Raw genomic sequence first — 18,678 nt, 5'->3', positions numbered from 1 at the left:
TGCCTAGTTCCTAGTACATTACTTAGGAATTAGTGGGTGTTACACGTACATTTGTTGTAGTAATTAATGAATGATTCAGTCCATGCTGATTCATATCTCTGATCTTTTGCTCCTGCTGTTCCTCTTTCCAGGAAAATCCTTTCCACTTCAAGTGTTACTTTCCCCAAAAGGTCTTCCCAGATCCCAAGCTGCTGGGCCCCTGTAATACTCTGGGCATATTTCTATCTTATAACACACAACCAGAACCATATATCGAAGTTAAATATTTACTACCTGTTTCACCTACTTAATTGTAAGCTTCAAGAACCCAAAGATTCCATCCTAGTCATCTCGATCTTACCACCACCTAGCCCAGTGTTTGTAGGAGAATGCACTGCATAAATGTTGTGTGCTTTTTTTTTTTTTTTTTAAATAGAACGATTTCTTCAGAAGTTTCTGGAAGCCTGAGCCATGACTCACGGTGTAAGGTTTTACAGGCGAGATAAACACGACACCTGGCGAGGTAGGCACAAGGCAAGATTTATCAAAGGCGCTCTCCTGCGAAGTTTCAGGGCTCAAGAGAAGGGGAACCAGAAAAGTTGCATCCGGAGGAGGTGGGCACCCTCAGGGGAGACACCCCGACTCCAGAAGGAGGAGTGGGGAAGTCGCGCTGGGAGGGGGTCGAGTGGGTCTTTTATCTGGGTTAAGAGAGGGAATAGGTTCACAGCCATATAAGGTATGGTATTCGGGGGATTGGAGGGTTGTGGGCGTCCTGATGTTCCGGTTTCTTGCATAGGTATCCGGTTACTTGTGGAGACATGAACTGGGCATACATCCTTATGGCGGGAGAGTCAAGGGTTAAGAAAGGGGGGGCCTCGATAATGGTGGACCAGCGATCATTTCTATTGTTTCTCCTGCATTCCCAGAGCCGCCAACCCAACACACAGGACCTGAGTTTATTTAGTTAATGTTCATATTAGAGTGGCTGACACTGTCCTGAGGTCTCATTTCCTGAGAAAACCCAGCATAAACAGACTTCGCACTCTAAGTTCCCTCTTGGCTGAATAAAGAAGGACTAGATGTTCTCTAGGGTCCCTTATAATTCTGTGATCCTGTGTCCCAGGGAATTCCCTAGCAGAATAGGTTGTTGAGTACAAAAGAGGCAAGTGTGGCCTCTCTCAGAAGGCCTTTAAGATGACCCATAACCTCTGGGATGGTTGGACACAGGAAGAAGAATGCGACCTTTCAGAGTCCCATGACTTCCTCGTTTCAAATATATTTCTCTTCCCTTTGCCACCTTCTCTCTCTCTCTCTCGCCCCCCCCCTTCTCCTGGCCTCTTCCTCTTCTTTTCCTCTTTCCTTATCTGCTTTTCTTCTTCTACCCATCCCACAGTAGCGCTAAGTCCACCTCACCCGCTTTCTTTTCGTCTCCCGATTTATCTATCTCTGGTCCCCTTCGTTTATCCTGCTCCCCTATCCACTCCCTCGCTCATCTCCCTTCTCTGTCAGCCCTGCAGGACGCTGAGACTCCTCACGAAGCCTGGAGGTGGGAGGGTAGGTGGGTGGACCCTGGCGCGGCGGTCCCGCCCCTCGGTGCCTGTGTGAATGTGTGTGTGGCCGTGACGCAGCGCCGGCGGCGGCGGGGAGGGAGATTGGGCCAACTGGAGAGGGAGGCGAGCGGATTGCTGGGGCTGCTCGGCTCCTGCGCGCCCTCGCGCTCCCCGCCGCCCGCCGGGGTGCAGGCAGGGCGCAGGCGGCGGCGGGCGGCATGGAGAGCCTGCTGGAGAACCCGGTGCGTGCCGTGCTCTACCTCAAGGAGCTCACGGCCATCGTGCAGAACCAGCAGAGCCTCATCCACACCCAGCGCCCGCGCATCGACGAGCTGGAGCGGCGGCTGGACAAGCTAAGCGCCGAGAACCGCAGCCTGTGGGAGCACCAGCAGCTGCTGCAAGCCCAGCCTCCGCCCAGGCTCATCCCTCCGTCGCCAGCCCTGCCGCCTGCCACCCCGGCCACCGCTGCCGTCGCCGGGGCCCAGGAACCTCTCCAGAACCACGGACAGATCTCTCCCGCAGCGCCACAGCCCGCGCTGGAGCAGCCACCGCTTCAGCACCACGGACAGCTCCTGGCGCGGCCCCACCCGGACCCCAGCACCAGGGCTCATGCACCTCAGTCGCCCATCAGCACCCAGTGGCGCCTGGGGCCGTCGCCTACAAAGAGAAGGAGCAGCCCCCGAGTTGTTGCACTGCTTCTGGAACCCTCCTTCAGCATAAATCCCCCGCCGACCTCGGCAAGGGCGTCCTGAGCAGGAGACCCGAGTGAGTGGGGAAGAAGGGAGGCGGATTGTAGTGATAGAAAGAGAAGCAAATGGGTGTAAGGAGGAGATAAGGAGGAAATTGGGATCCCCTAAGAGTCTGAAGGACTAGGACAACCTGAAGTGAAGAGATGAGAAGATGTTTGGAGGTAGAAGTGTGTCAAGGAGATTTGGGGGGAAGGAGGGATTGATATCAGTGTTTGAGAGGTTTCAGGGGATGTTGGAGCAAAAGAGAGAATCCAGACCCTTACGGAGGGGCAAAGAAGGGAAGAAATGGGTTTTTAAGTGATTGGGGATATCAGAAACTGACAGATTTTAAAGGGGACAAGATCAGGAGGAAGTTGTGATGAAGATTACACTGAAAAAAAAAAAAAAAGAAGAGGTGATTTTTTTTTTTTTAAGTTAAGAGGAATTTGGAAGGGAGTTTAGGTAGTAAAATTATTTGAATGGAAAGAGACAGAGGCTTGGCAAAGATGCATGTTAAGGGCTTTAAAAGGACTAGGGTCCAGGAAGAGTAGAATTGGGGTCTGAGAAAATTTAGGAGGCAGGGGATAAGGCTGAAAAGAAGGAATGATGTGAGAAGGCAGGGGTGCTGGGGATAGAGAAAGGGTGGGAGAAAACATTTCCCAGGGGAATGAGTCTAGCTCTTTCACTGATGCAGTGGGATCAAAGCCAGGAGTGGCTCTTAGGGAAAGCTTACTCTGCTGACCTGAGTGGGCATCTTTCTTTTGAATCCCCACAGAACCAAAGGGGTGCAAAGACACAACGCACCAAGCCAATGGAGGACTCAGTTACAGCATGAGGACTCAATCTGGCTATAGCTCTTTCCCTCTGACTCAAGGAGGATTTCTTGAGTCAAGGATGGTTGGCAATTGTGGAAGGGGAACAATGATGAGAGAGAGAGTCGGCAAACGGAGTTGTTGGCATTTGGATGTTTAAGTCTCTCTCTGTTATGGCTGGTGACTGCATTCTTGTTTCCACTTGGTTATTTGGTGATATTAGGAATCTCCTGTTGGGTCCTGAGAGAAAGATACTCATTAGCCCCCAGTGAGGTACTCTAGGAGCTCAAGCTCTTTCTTTACTTTCAATGTCTATGAACCAGGGACTTGGGAAGAAGAGATGAAAGAGGACTGGAATGTTCTGTCCTCTGTATTGGGCAGGCTGTGACATATCAGCTTCCTTCCTCTGAGTATACAGGTGATGGGAGAACTGCATGGAAGAACAGCTCAGGGGAAATCAGTACCTAGTCAGCACCTGACACTGACAATGGTGATGTTACAGGAGGAGGTGGGTGGGGTGGCAGGGAGGAGAGCCAAGAATCTCATCTCATCTAGTCTCGGCATGTTTCAAGTCTGCGGATACTTGTGGGGATTTGGTCTATTCCTTCAAAACTCATTTTCTCCTCATATCTATGTAGTTCGAGAAGTTGGGGAAGGATATGTTAACTCCTAGAGAATAGACTTGACTGGAACCATGGTCTCCTAGGGGTGAAGACCCAGGATGATTTGACTTGGCAGACCTATAGCAATTGCGTTAAGCCCCCAAAAGGTGAAGCCTTTTTCCCCAGCTCCCCCAATGGCTCATCTGTCCTTCCTTCAGTTTCAGTTTTCTTTCCTTATCTGACATAAAAAGCAGAAAGTCAGGTTTCCCTCAGTGCCCAGGATTCAACAAGACAATGTTCTTACAAGGTGTTATGTGGCTTTCCCCTAAGTAGGGGGGAAAGACCTATTTCATTTGTTTTTCTGGGGGTTGATACAGCTTCCTGATAATTATGATTCTTCACCTGCTTCCTCTCCTCATGCCCTTTGGTATCTCCTTTCTCTTCCCCACATTCTCTGCATCTCTTCAGGGAACTAAGAGCAAAAAGGGTTGAGGAAAGATCATTTTTTCTGGGAAAAGGACTTTGTTGTGGCCCCCAAAGTAGCTTGAAGAGCCCCAATTCTTCTGCCCATAGCGTCTTCATCTTTCCTTCTCCTTTGTCCTGTTTTTGCTTCCCATAGAAGCAAAACAAAAATAAGAAATAATTAGAATGGCAGAGGGAGTGAAAGTTGTTAAAAATCTCTCACCTAGGAAGTTGTTAAAAATCTCTCACCTAGGAAGTTGTTAAAAATCTCTCACCTAGGAACCTAAGAGGTTAATACCCCAAGTAGCCCCCTCCTTCCTCCAGCTCCTCCAGTGTCTCCCCTTGCTCCCGGAGCCTGGACACTAAGAGACAGAGAGAGTGTCTTACCTCCTGTCTGCAACACTCTCTCCCCTTGGATGTGAAACCATGGACATCTTGGCTCGCTGAACACCTTTTGTGCCTTTTGTGCCACTCATTCCTCCACACTGTTTCGCTGAACTTCAATCCAAGTTTCCCTCACAGAACCTCAGTAATGACTCACTGTTGCTGATTACATTTGGTCCCATCTAGATTCTACCCCTGACCCCCATTTTGTATGGGTATTCTCCTCTGCCCATATCTCTCAGTGGTGCAGGGCTGGATGAAACCAGCAGGCAGAGATCTTTACGGGTAGAGTGGGGTGAGGAGAGGAAGAACAGAGCCAGCAGCCCTCTCCTTGATGTTTCTTCTGGGGAGCTCCCTGCTGAATCAGTTCTCTACTGGGCACGCTGAAGTAAGAAGAAGACATGGCAGATGAGGTCTTCTGATCATAATTTTACTGAAATCCTTTCTCATTCTTTTACTTGCCCTTCTCTGGCCTCATTATAGTAAAGATGGGGCCCTGGGGAGGTTGCTGAGGGTTGGGCGAGTGTTACATGGGGCCAGGCACTGTGTTAGACGCATTATCTTCCCACACAGTTTGTCTCTTGTACCCAGAGCTCCTCTTCCTGCCCAAATCCAGGAGAGGCAAGAGCCCCGGGGAACCTGGGCCCAGAGAACAATGCATCATTTAATTGTCATCAGATCTGCATTATTATGCAGCCTTGCTTCTCTCTCTTCTTCAGCTAAGGGCGATAGGAAGGTGGTGGCCTCAGAGGTCAGGCCAAGGAAGTGACGATGAAGGAGTGGATGATTGCAAAGATATCACTGAAGAAAGACGCTGGAGGGGTTAACGTTCTTTCTCTGCATGCTTCCTGGCTTTTGCTAAGCTCCAGCCGCCACTGCTTTTGCCTCTTAATGAAAGCAGCTATCTAGCTTCCTCCTCTTTATTTTTTCAATCAAGGCTCACAGCATCTACAGAATTGACTATCCCTTTCCTGGCTGGAGTCAGAGCCTCAGCCTGATCTGGCAAAGCCTACTTCGTGCCGTGGAAGCACATGATCCTACCAGAGGCTACTGGCTTCCCTGGGACCACCGCTTCTCTGTTTGAACACGTATGCCCACCTAGCCAGCCATGCATTTACAGCCCATGTTCTCCAGCCCCAGGCAGGGGATTACTGGAGGCTGGATAAGATTCTTGAATTATAATTCAAATTCTGCTCCTACTCCAAACCCCCCACCTCAGTAGCTCCTGTCCTCTCCTCTCTTCCTTTGTCCCTCATCTTCCTCTTCTACTTTCTCTTCCTCCCTACCTTCCCCCTTCTCTTTGTTCTTCCTTCTCTCTTTCACCTTTCTTCTCTCCCCTCAAACTCTTCTTCTCTCCCATATATCCTTCCTCCTATCTCTCCTTTGGTTCCACTTCCATAGCCCAGTGAAGTCTCCTTTTCTCTGCTCTCACCCTTTAAGCATAAAACAAATCTTGGGTCACTTTTTGAGCTCCACGGTGTCATGACTGCAGGCTGAAGGACAGACAATCATTAGATGCGCTTTTTAGCCTGTTGTCTAAAACTCTGATTGGAGCAGGTGTCTCTGTCCCCACTGAGTCCGGCTCGTCTGCCTAGAGATGGTGGCTCCTACGTGGCCCATTCTGAGAGCTACTAAGAGAGTGTGAAGGTCTGTCTGTCAGTGGAAAAACAGGAAAGAAGCAAGCAGTCTCTGTCAACATACCTGAAACATATATCTAGAAACATCCAAGCAAGTGTAAGCGGATTGCTGCTCAGTGGATCAGAAAAGAACAGGGGGACAAGGAGGAGCATACTGAGAGCCCAGAGAGGAGGTTTTCTTGGTTGGAGTCAAGGGTTTATGTCAGGAGGAGTAAGGGCCAAGGGCAGCTGGAAGGAGAATGGAGACCCAGAGATTCAACTCATGACCTGTGCTGCATATGCATATCGTTCCATCCTCGGACAGTACAGTACCTCCAACCCTAATCACTTCCCACCAGGCTAAACCCTATCAGCAGAGTAAGAAGGGCCTTAACACTCAGAGTCCTTGTCTACCTGGGGCTGGAAGGCCTGCTTGCTGCGGAAGCAACATGAAGGCCAGTGCTCACCAAACTGCCCGCCTACCCTCCGTTTCTCCTCTACCCCCAGCAAGGAGAGGAATTCCAGCTGGGAAGCTGGAAAATGGGGCCAGAAGGAAGGTTCACCGAGCGGAGGGTGTATGCATCTTGCTGCTCACCTAGAAGCTGGTCCAAAGTGGGCACTTGCAAAGATTTTCTGTTCCCTGCTTGCCCAAGAGCCCAGACCTTCCTCCCTTTCATCCAAAAAGAACACAGCTCAAGAGAAACGAGTCACCCCTGCCTCTGGAAAAACCTACTGTTCTCTGTCCTCCTCACCAGCTCCCAGTGCCTTGCTCCATTTGCGTTCTCCTTCCTCACTCCAAGGCCCTTCCTGAGCCCACATAGCAAACACCATAAGGGCCCCATGAGACCATCCTGGAACATTCTCCTGTTGGCTTGAAACCCAACAAGAAGAGCCGTAGTTGGCTCTGCTGATGCAGCATATATCTGTGTGGCCCGAATTTCAAAGGTCACTTACGAGACAAGGCAGATGGAGTCAGGTGTGGGGGGAGAGCCAACAAAAGCAAGAATGATCCTGAAGAAGAGGGGAGAGCTGGGTCCAACAGCTGGACCTGTGGTCTGGAAAGAGACTTGGATCCTGAATTTAAATCCCAGGTAAAGATTTTTAGACAGACTGACCTTGCTGGGGAGCCTCAACACTTCTCACTGGGGCCCAAACATACTCTCAGTGGCCCTGGACATTAGCTAAGCAGCAGCTTGGTGTTGGGGTTCTTAGTAAGAGGTCCTGGGGACACTCTCATTGCACCTGGCACACCCCCAAATGCAAGGCCATCTGGCAGGATTTCCAAGCCTTGGGCCACTGCAGCACCTTCTTCCTCTGCTCCTGGAAAATCACAAAGGGCAGGTTCTCACCCAGGCTGCAAAGGGTTTCTTGTTTTGAGGGAGGAGAGTTGTGGTCATCTCCATTTCAAGGAGTGAGGGCACTAACAAACAAAAAGGGTGAGGAGCAGCATGAGGGAGAAATTTTTAGACTTTTCAGGCTGAAGGGAACTTAAGGAACTAAATAATCACAGAATTTTCAAGATCTAGATAGTTAAGAACATGGGCTTTGGAGTCAGGCATCCCTGGGTGTGAGTCCTGCTCTATCCCCTACCAGCTGTGAGACTTTATAGTCATTATTTACCTTCTTTAAGCCTCTGGTTTTTTCATTTATAAAATAAAAAGTAACATATACTTTGAAGGGTTGCTGTAAAGCTTAAAAATTAAGTGGTATCATTTTAAAAATATTGTTCTGAAAACCCAATAAGTGCTCAAGACATTGTAGCATTTCTACAGATAAAGAACCCAGGGCTCATCCCCAGATAAAGAACCCAGGGTCGTTCACCACAGTGAAAGACCTGAAACCAAGTTCAAGATCCCTTTCCTGCTTCCAAGCCACCTTCCTACATGTGCCCTTTTGTCATCTGCCCCTCTCTCTTCAGTCAGTGCGCACCCAAGCTATTTCGTTTGCACGCTTGTAGAGCTTACCTTCGAATACAGCCAAGCAGGACAAATCCACCATCCCTTAGTGATCTGTGATGGGGCCTCACAACTTTATTGTTGAGAAATGCCTCCTTAAGCTCAACTGAAATTTCTTCTGTTGCATTTTAAGATGATTTGCACTTCTCCTAAGGACATCCAAGGGAGCACCCCATGCCCCGTGGTGATAAGAATGATCTTGCCTGTTTTCCAAATGGGGAAGCCACAGTCTCCTCTAGTATATGAACTTGTCGAGGATAAAAGTAAGAGGTGAGTGGAATGGAGTCTGGGCCAGGAGAATGTGTCCCAGTTCCCTGGAATGAAACCTACATCCATTTGTCCAAATTTTTCCATCCTGGGAATTTTGAAAGGGCAGCCCTGTTCTTTGCAGCTCTTTCTGAGGTCTGAAAGTTGAAAACAAAAACAAAAACAAAACACAAAGCCCAGCAGGGTTTGCCTGAGGAGAGAACAGCCTGATGTGTTGTGGGACTTGGGGTGGTGGGTTGAGGGGGAAGGCAGGGAGGTTACGGGAGGATTCTACTTTCTAGGGTCAAAAGATAAAAGAGTTTCTTCTCCGAAGACTTCCTGAGATGAAATGCCATCTAAGAAAAAACAAAAAAACAAAAACAGAACAGACAATGGGCTTCTGATATTCCCTCCCAGGGTGGTTGTGGCTATGAGGCCACAACAGGCATAGGCGGCCACGGGTGGCCCTGGGCACAGCAGAGGCACGGGCTGCTTTGCGGTGGCTCCTTGGAATATCCCATCTGGGAGGGTTATGTAACTCTGCAGGCCCCGCTGTATATGCTGAGGGGTACCATTTGTCCCCAGCAGGCAGGCAGGCGACTGTGGACGGAGGCCAAGCACGGCTGTCCGAGCGCCTCCCCATGCTCTGTGCCGGCACTGGGCCCTTCTCTCCAGGCCACAGCTGCAGGGGTGGGAGAGCTTTCGGAGCTGGGCTAAGGTCCTCCAGCCCCACTGGGAGGTCAAGCAAAGGTCAGAGCTGGAAAGGTACAAAAAGGGCCATGGCTCCAAACTTACTGTGGCACGTGAGGCAACTATGGCTGGAGAGAGAAGTGACTGGTGTTTCCAGATGAGTTAGTGGTAGAAAGAGACCTAGAACTCTTCCCCTGGTGCACTTGACATTATCCAGTGACAGGCCCCCGTAGCTGGTCAGGACTGTCCCGTGGATGTATGGGGCCAGACCTACAGCTAGTTATGGGAACTCAGGGGTCCCAGGGGGGTCTCTGCCATCCAGAATAGCTCGCCTCTGCCAGAAATTCCACAATTAGAGATTCCTTTCAATACTTCAAGGTTATCCCCCTTGTTAAAATGCAAATTCTCCTAGGACAGGAGAAAAACAACCCATTTAGCTCTATCAGCCTTTACACTTCAGCATGAAAGAGTTCTGATGTGAGAAGTGTCCGAGAAAGGATTTGATAAGGGAGGGGGGTGCCATGGTGTCACTGGTTGACTAAGAGACAGAGCAGGAGGCTCAGAAGGAGTGGAAAGGCTCACAGGGGAGGCTGTTGAAAGCCTAAATGATTTTTATCTCTGCCATATTTTGTAGGGATTTGGAATTGCTTGGCCTGGACCTGGCAAGCTGAGTGGCAGGGGGACCCAGGGCACTCCCACATTGGCTTGCCTCGGAAAAGTGATTATCTTGGCTGTAGAAGGGATACTTGCCCAATGAGCTTCTTGGCTAAAAATCATTCGGCAGGAATTTAAGGAGCATCCTGACACAGGGTAATCTCTTTTGATCCTTTCTAGGATCTTAGAATAATTCTCTAGATGGCAAAATTTCACATGATTCTATTGGGCTCTGCTGTGAGGTTGGGAAGAGGTGGGCGAGAGCGTTAACAGGTGGTAGAGGTTGGGGTTATGGGCCTGGAGAGATTGGGGGAAGAGGGGCTAACTCAACATCTAGTAGGAGCTTGATAAATACTGCTTGAAGAAACAATTTCTTAATATGTAGGTCCCAGTCAGGCTCAGCAATCATTGGGTGGAGGGAGGTAAGCACAAGGTGTCCAGGCTGAAGAAGATCTCAGCTGGAGGGAATCTCTACTGGGGGAGGAGGTTGTGCTTAGTTAGGCCCCAAAGCCTGAAGTCTGCAGCTGAGCACAAGAGAGAAGCTGGATGAGAGATTCAGCTCTTAAGGCCAGCTGGGGAGTAAGGGCCACATCAGGGCTTCTCCTACCCCAAACCTCTCCACGAGCCTGCAAAGGTCTCCTCTCCCTCTGCCGCCAGCCTCTAACCCCAGACCAGTGCAGTCCTTCGTGTGGGAAACCGTGTTAAGGATCAAGCATGAGAAAGCCCTTTGAGTATTTCATCTCAGTGACCCTGCCCCAGGCCCATGGCCTTGTCAGAAGCTTGAACCAGGAATAGGTAACTGGTCTATGATGATGGGAGGGAAAGGAAGCCCAAGATTTGGCCACGTCTCCAGGTGGAAAGAGAAGAGAGAGAGAACTGGATTCTGGCCTGAGGGATGAAACAGGAACCAGCCTCAGGCTCCAGGCCTCTTACTCCTATTTCCTGACCAGGCAGTGTCAGCTCTGTTCAGGGAAATGTTAGGACCCTGAAGGGAGGGTGAGCAGGTGTGTATAAGCATCAGATGTGTTCATGGTTACGGCTGTGCAGAGGTGAATGTGTTACTAGGGGTGGGGGAGAGGGATCACAGCACACACCATAAAAAGATGTGTGGACCTTATGGCAAAACTCAGCATAGATCTTCCTTCTGCTTCCCCATGACTCCGTGGTCTGGTTACACAGTCAAGACTCTGGGTTCTCTCTCCTTTCTCTGCATGACTCGTTTCGTCTCTCTTGGCTAGCCAGCTCCTTCTGGGTCTTCCCCTCTGTAAAATGGGGTGAGTCTACATGCTCCCACTCTCACCCCATTGCAGGAGTGACGGGGGCCAGGTTTCTGGAAGCTGCTAGCTCCTGGGAAGAAGGTTGCCTGAAGGGTGGGCAAGGGCAGGGAGTCAGGGATCAGAGACTCTCTATTAAGGTATTGTGTTTGGAAGCTCAGCCACCCAGCAGCAGGGTGATGCATGGAAAGCTGTGCTGTGATTTTCCCTGGACCAGAGTTGGCCTAGCTCTGGCCAGGGAGTGGCACCATATGACTTCTCTGGACTCTGGAGTTGTCAGGTCCTACCAGCTGTCTCCCTGCTATGAGGAATGCACTCCCACCCCAGGCAGAGAGGCAAGGGAATTCCACAATCTCTTCCTTGATAAATGATTCCAATGCACCACAATTTTCATTCAACACATGAATTCAACACAATGATTATTTTAAAATGGCAACAGCGACAAAAACTCTACAAAGCGGTTGGGAAGCTCTTGCTTGTGTGTAGTTTCAGTGTTTCCTGGCATAGTCTGGTCTTTACAGAGATGTCCCGGATGCTTCCAAATTGGCTAGGTTGGCATCTTTGACATTCTTGGGGCTATTTCCCTCTTATGAGCCAGTCATGGAAGGCTGAAGGGAATTCCAGAACTAGGCAGGTCCCTGACCCAGAAGCCAGGCCCCTCAGTCCTGATGCCTGTGCAATCCTCACAGACCCCAAATGTAAGCTTGGTACAAACCCCTCCCCTTCTCTGGGCCTTGGTCTCCCCCCAGATCAAGGGGGGGACCATCACTCTTTGCTCCACTCTTGGACTGTCTCCCCTAGACTCACTAAGTCCACGAGAGACAGAGCTGTTGAGAGGTTGCGGCAGCATCAAGGACCTGGCAAGAGAATCCCAGCTGTATCTCAGCCTTCCCATGGTTTATATTGTATTTTATAGAATCACTTAGCCTTAGAATTCTGGTGCAACCTATGATGAGGCATAATTGTTCCGAAAGTGGCACTGGGTTTGAACCCTCACTCGGTCACGTGCTCGCTGCCATAGTCAGCAGTGATAGTCTTGGTTTTCTTATCTGAAATGGGGATGCGCATACTCCTCATCTCGTAGGACTGCTGGGAAATGAAGAGGTCAGGCCAAGAAAGTGCCAGGCAAGGCGAGTGCCTGCGGGCAGTGAGCACTCAAGAAGGTATATTAGTTGCTGTTGTTTGGGGACCTTCGAGGCCAGAAAGTGCTTTTCGAAGGTAGAGGGCTCTCTTCCTTATCCCCCTGTGTCTTCCAGAGGGCTCAGAACAGAAAGACTTCTCATTGACAATCCCTCCAACCCACTTATTCCCATTGTCACCCCCCAGAAACCACCCCCCCAGAAAAGTTAACGAATTCTCATGCAACCTCCCAGGGTTATTCTATGTACCTTCAAGCAAACACACACACACACACACACACAAACACACACACACACACACATATATAGATATATATATATAGATATATATATATATATCTATATATATATATCTATATATGTGTGTGTGTGTGTTATCTTTTACACAAATAACAGTAAACTACATGCTGTTCTGCACCTTGCTTTTCCCCCCCAATAATCTGTCTTGGTGATCCTTCCATATGCAGTATAGAGAAAGCTGCCTCATTCTTTTTAATAGCTGTGAAGTATGCCATTGGCTGTGAATCTAGGTTCCTTCTTGCCTACTGAGAGTTTGGAAGGTGAGCTCTGGGTAACCCAGCCATGTAATCATTTGGAGGTGTTTCTCTGAGGGGTGGGTGGGTGGGCAGACATGACCTAGGAGTTCCATTTGAACTTGGCCCTCCAGTTGCTGAGGTGTGCTCCTGCAGCCTCCTCCAGACACCAGATCAGTTGCCGTAGAAAGAAGACTCCGGAAGCATGCCTTCCTCCCTGAAGAGTCTTTGCCACTCTTTTAGCTTGGCTCCCTTTGTTGCCTATAGACAACAAGGTTGGGGAGCTGCCAAGGTATATAGTCTCCTTCCCACCAGCCAAAGATGAGTCCGAGAACACCACCTCTTTCAGGAAGTCTTCCTGAACTGATCTGAGGAGGAAACGGAGTTTCCCATTACCTCTCCCCCTACTTCCCACCTCAGGCTGAGCCTAATCCAGGCCTGGCTAAGAATGAAGTCAATTCTTTATTCCTTGGTTTAAAAATGCTTATTTTCTTCTCTGTGTAAGTATATAGTCATGATATGTCTGTTCTTCCACCTAAATAATACTCGGTCGTCTACCATGAGCCCGTTCCTACTGTTCCAGGCACTGGGGTACAGTAGTGAACAAAAACAAACAAACAAAAAAAAACCCTCAACTCTCGTCAGGAAGCTGACAGGGAAAAAAAAATAGCAAGATTAAGAAAGAGAACATCAGTTACATCTGATGGGGTGAGTGTCGTGGAGAAAAATTAAACAGAGAAGGGGACCTGGGAGTAAAGGGGAACCACAGTTTCAAACAGGGAGTCCTGGGAAGTTCTCACTGAGAAGATAACACCTGGGCAAAGACCCAGAGCCTGGGGGTTGGGGTTTTGAGAAATCTGGGTGGGGGAGTGAGGCTGGCAGAGTCAAAGCCCCCTTGAGGGACTGAGGGAACAGCCTGGTTTTTGAAGTAAGACAGGAACAGAGGGAACCCATGGAGAATAGTCTGAGGCAAAATCAGAAATGTTGGTGGAGGGTTGCGAAGTGGTAGAGTGCAGGGGTGCAGAAAATCTTGTAATAGATGCTACAAATGGGATCCACTGGGCTGTGTTTGGAAATGTATGGGGATATGCTAGTTGCCACAATGGCTGGCTAGGTTGAGGGGGAGGTGTCGCTCCCCCAGCATTTGGGGGCAAAGGCTATGCCAAACAGCCAATAGAGCACAGGACAGCTCCTGCAGTGAACAATGTTCTTGTCCAAAATACCAGTGTTCTTTGTTGAGACACGCTGATAGGGTCTTGACGTCCATTGTGATGAGTTTGATTTTGATCTTAAGACAAACCGGGCTAGGGGGTGCCTAGATGGCTCAGTTGGTTAAGCATCTGACTTTGGTTCAGGTCGTGATCCCAGGGTCCAGGCTCCCTGCTCAGTGGGGAGTCCACTTCTCCCTCTGCCCCTCTCCCCACTCACGCGCTCTTTCTCACATAAATAAATAAAATCTTTTAAAAAAGAAAAAGAAAAATTAGTTTAAAAGGAACCTTGGCTGCTGGGTTGAGTTTCTGTTTAGAACAGCCGGAAGAGGAAGAAAGCTAGAAGCGAGGAGAGAAGACAGGACATTGTTGCAAAGTCCAGGCGAGGACCTGGGGTGGTAACAGTGAATGTGGCTATGAGTGGTCAGACCAAGGATTAGTGTGGCATGTAAGAGAAAGGGGGATTGGACGTGAGTTCAAGAGTTTGGGCGAAGGTTACTGGAAGGGGGAGATTGGGAGATCTGGGAGGGGGAGATTTCAGGAGGAGTTTCAGACATGTTAAGTTTGAAATACCTCTTACGGAATGCCTGTTGGACACTCAAGGTTGAGATGATTGGTAGGCATTTGGAATGGACTGGAGATATACATTTGGGGAGGCTTTGAAAGCCTTACTGGATATCATCACCAAGGAGTGAGAAGACTGAAGAGGACCAGGGGTGGAGACTTAGCGCACACCGGTGTCAAGAGAAAAGCTGGAGAAGCATGTGGTGTCCTAGCAAAGAGGGGTTTCAACTAGGAGGGCAGGGACAGAGAGATAATCCCTGGAGTAGAGCGAGGACCGGGAGAACTGCCCATCAGCCTTAGCAACGTGGAGGTAATCAATGACCTAGCTCTGATAACACAATCAGGGCAGAAGCCTGATTAGTGTGGGGTTAGGAGAGAAGGGAAAAGAGACAAACCAACCAAATGTGATGTGTGGACCTTGAGCAGGTCCTAATTCAGACCAACCAACTGTAAAAAGACATTTTTAAGGCAATCAGGGAAATTTGAGCACCAATATTGGAGAATTATTGTTAATTCATTTAGGCATAATAATGATCCTGTTATTATATCTTTTTAAAGTTCTTACCTGTTAGAGATACATTCGAGCTAAAATAATCTAAAATGGGGTATGTTTTAAAATTCCCCAGCAAAAAATATTGGGGCAGGAGATTAGTAAAATGCATGTTTGAAATTTCCCTAATAAGTGTAAGGACGAGAGAAGGAGAAGAACTGCAGACAATGAGTGCAGAAAACTCTTTGATGAATTTTCCTATAAGGAGGAGTAAAGGAGCGGGTTGATAACTGGAGGGGGGCCCTGAGTTCAAGAGAGAAGATTGTTCTGGAAGGTGGGAGGAATAGCACATGTGTTTCCATCAGCATGATGGGCAACTCCACCTGCAGACCGTCTGCCACAGAAAGTCCTATAGGGAAACTGAGGAAGGTGGCATCACTGACGAGAGAAAAGTCACAATAACTTAATGAAGCAAATATTTTATCATGAGCTTGCACTGGGCAAGGACTGTATTAAGTGATTTACAAGCTTCTCTTGATACGTGTTCTGATACCCACTACAGCTGCGGGGTGGGGCATGAGGAGATTAGGTGACTCGAGGTGGTGCCCACATTCAAGCCCTAGCAGGGTGATTGTGACAGTTGGTGTCTTCACCTCCACTCTCCACTGCCTTCCCCCAGATGATGTGGTAACATGCATCGGGCGGCCAAGAGAAGTTTTTCAAAATGCACTTGCTGTGGACTTCGCCTTGGAGACTGTCATTCACTTGGGAGTTAATGGAAGGAGGGCGACCAAGGGTATTTACATGAAGGGCTCAGAATGCTGCTCCCTGCCTAAGAACCATTAGTGTAGATCGGCCCAAGCTCTCTCATTTATCAACATGCACACACAAATATTCACATGAGTGCTGTGAATAATTAGACTAGCTGGGGGCTGGGAAAAATGAAAATATAATGAGCTATGCTGTACAGGAGCAAGGAAGTGGAGAGAGGGGAGCTCAGTACCTTATTGTTATTAAAGGATGGAAAATTTATTTAGGTTCCTCAAGGGCTCGAGTCCTATCTGTAGGTTCATTAGCCGGTAGTTATTGAGCACCTACTGTATGTCAGGCTCTGCTGTAGCTGCTGGGGATTCATGGCCAAAGACTCTATCATCGTGCAGCTCACGTTCAAGAGAAGACAGATATTAAACAAGACTAAATGTGCATATAAATTCATAATGGCTCTGAGCGAAAATAAGGGGATGACGGGGTGGGGGGAGGTGGTTTTGGTAGGCAAGACCTCACCTAGGAGGTGACATTTAAGCAGAGAGATTAAATAAAGCTAGGGACAGAGCCACATGAAGATCCGAAGGGAAAACATCCTGTGCAAAGGCCCTGGGGCTGGAAGAAATGGATGTGTTCAAATAATATAAGAAGGAAAGTGTGGCCAGAAGGCAAGGGAGTGGAGGAGGTGGGGTTGGAGGTTAAGATGGGCCTTCCAGAAGAATTTGTGGAGTGGGAGGCTAATAGGAAGTCATAGGGGCAAAACTTTAGACAGGGCAGTGATGCAATGCCCTACTTTGGAAACCAGAGTGGAAGGTTCAAAAGGCAGAAGAGGGAGGGGATTTCAGCAGAGAGAGCCTTAGAGTGCCGTTCACAATCATCTGCTATTCACCCTTTCATTCTGTCTCTCAACGTAAGGATCATTCCTTCCCCCACAGCTGCTGGGACGGTGTAAAGACGGAGCGGGTTCAGTGTAAACCAGCTTCTTTCCAGTTGCTTAAGCCACTGGTCCGGGAACTAGATGACTGATAATGATGATCCTTAACACTGATATATAGGAGGGACCATGAGTCAGGCACTTTTCTGAGAACTTTAACTAACTCAAATCTTCCAACATCCCTATGAGGTAGGTACTATCATTGTGCCCATTTTATAGATGGGCAAACAGGTACAATGAGGTCAAATAGCCTATTGAGGTTCGCACAGCTGATAAGTCAGAGTCCAGGTCCCAGCCCAGGTGATCTGCTCTTCCCCACTGTGCCACACTGCTTCTAAGCACTGCTGCTTCTTCCCTCTTCCTGGGCTACCCTTCTCAAATATAGGTTCTCTCTCCTTGCTCACAGCTCTCCCCTGCCAAGGCAGCCCCTCCCTAGAGGCGATGGCAGGAGGCACCCCCACGAGTCCCCACCACCAGAAAGGCCCATCAGTGCCCCAAAGGCCAGGCCGGAGTGCCCAGTCTCTCTCCTCACCCTCGCACCCACATGCACCCTGTCCCACTTTCCCCCAACCGAGCACCATTGCCTTTTGTTCACAGCGATGGCTCCTGCACCCAGGCCGGTGGGGGCATGGAGGACTCCATGGTGGCAGCGGCGGCGGTGGCAGCCGGCAGACACAGTGCCCATGCCCTGAAGGCTCAAGCCCAGGAGCTGCAGCATGAGGAGGAGCGGCCGGGGACAGGGGAGTGCCTCCCCAAGGGATGGCTCCTACTGTGTGGCCTCCCCTGGCCGGCAGCAGCCTGCTCCCATGACCCTAACGCCTCTGATTACGAGCTCTCCCTTGACCTAAAGAATAAACAGGTACCCAGGGCCTCTGATGGGGGCGGGAAGGGTGATGAGGGGGTCCTGCCTTCGGGGGCTATCCAGGGTACCAGGGATCTCCCCACTTGGGCCCACCTCTGCTGTAGGCACACTTCTTTCGCCATGACTTCTCCCAGATGGAGCTGTCTTCAGCCCTTCCTTGGAGCCCAGTTTGTCAGGAACCAGCCTCTCCATGGCAGGGGTCACACCTTTGCAATGCCAGTCCCCTCGGTACTGTGTTCAGGACCCTGTTCCTCTCGACGTGAGCCAGAAGCTTAAACTGCCCCACCCCCAGACCCTGAGCCAGGTGGCCCACTGTTCTCTGGGAATGAAGAGAGAGCCTCGCTTACGTGTCCATGCAAAGGACAAGCTCTGTGTGTAGGCACACACAGGTTAAAATGAGGTGCCAAGAGAATGGTCTCCTCCAAGCAGATTGAGGATTCCCTGGATTAACCAAAGCTCCCCTCCTGGAGAACAAATCCCGTGTGTGTGTGTGTGTGTGTGTGTGTGTGTGTGTACTTATGTGCATATACTTAGAGAAAAACATCATGACTAGAGATTGGGTTTTTTTTTTTTTAAGATTTTGTTTATTTATTTGGCAGGGAGAGAGACCACAAGTAGGCAGAGAGGCAGGCAGAGAGAGAAGGGGAAGCAGGCTCCCCGCTGAGCAGAGAGTCCGATGCAGGGCTCCATCCCAGGACAGAGGCTTAACCCACTGAGCCACCCAGGTCTCCTGTGACTAGATATTGTTAAGAAAGAGCATTGAACTTGGAGCCAGAGACATAGGATCCAATCCTTGGTATTGCTCTAGTTAACTCTGTGACTTTGGGAATGCCAGTTATGCACTCTGGGCAATGATTTCTTCATCAGCAAAATTGGGCATTAGACCTTGAATCATCTCCAAGGTCCCTTCTAGCTCTACAGTGTGTAGGTTCTAAAGAAGCATTATTTAACTCAATGGGCAAAGTCAGTCTTGGGAAGGAAAGCTAGTGGGAAGATCACTAAGACTGAGTCAGGCCATACTAACCTCACTTCTTTCCTTCTGCATCAAGGTCAGCTGTAGGTGGAACATCTGGCTGTCAGCAAAGTATTTAAAAAATCCTCCATGATTGATATGTGGGCAAGAGAGGAAGCAGAGTAGATGACAATATAGTCAAGCGGGTTCTTTTCAAACAGAATTCTTAAAAAAAAAAAAAAAAGTTGGTTTATCCATCAAGGCCAATTCCTGGGGGAG

General features: G+C 49.3%; 1 protein-coding gene across 1 annotated transcript in view; it reads left to right on the top strand.

Annotated features, from left to right (window-relative positions):
* The first annotated feature begins 419 nt into the window (after window positions 1–419).
* LOC123393999 (IQ motif and SEC7 domain-containing protein 3-like) overlaps window positions 420–18,678 on the top strand; it is a 34,676-nt gene continuing 16,417 nt past the window's right edge. Inside the window, 3 exon segments of the mRNA XM_045087402.1 lie at window positions 420–2,150; window positions 2,153–2,294; window positions 17,183–17,444. Of these exon segments, the coding sequence (XP_044943337.1) occupies window positions 1,748–2,150; window positions 2,153–2,294; window positions 17,183–17,444 (807 nt within the window). The 5' untranslated portion in view covers window positions 420–1,747.

This window comes from Mustela putorius, unplaced genomic scaffold (genome assembly GCF_011764305.1).
Source record: "Mustela putorius furo isolate JIRA1106 unplaced genomic scaffold, ASM1176430v1.1 tig00001130_pilon_pilon_pilon, whole genome shotgun sequence".
Classification (NCBI taxonomy): Eukaryota; Metazoa; Chordata; class Mammalia; order Carnivora; family Mustelidae; genus Mustela; species Mustela putorius.
This window is presented reverse-complemented; position numbering and strand designations above follow the sequence as displayed.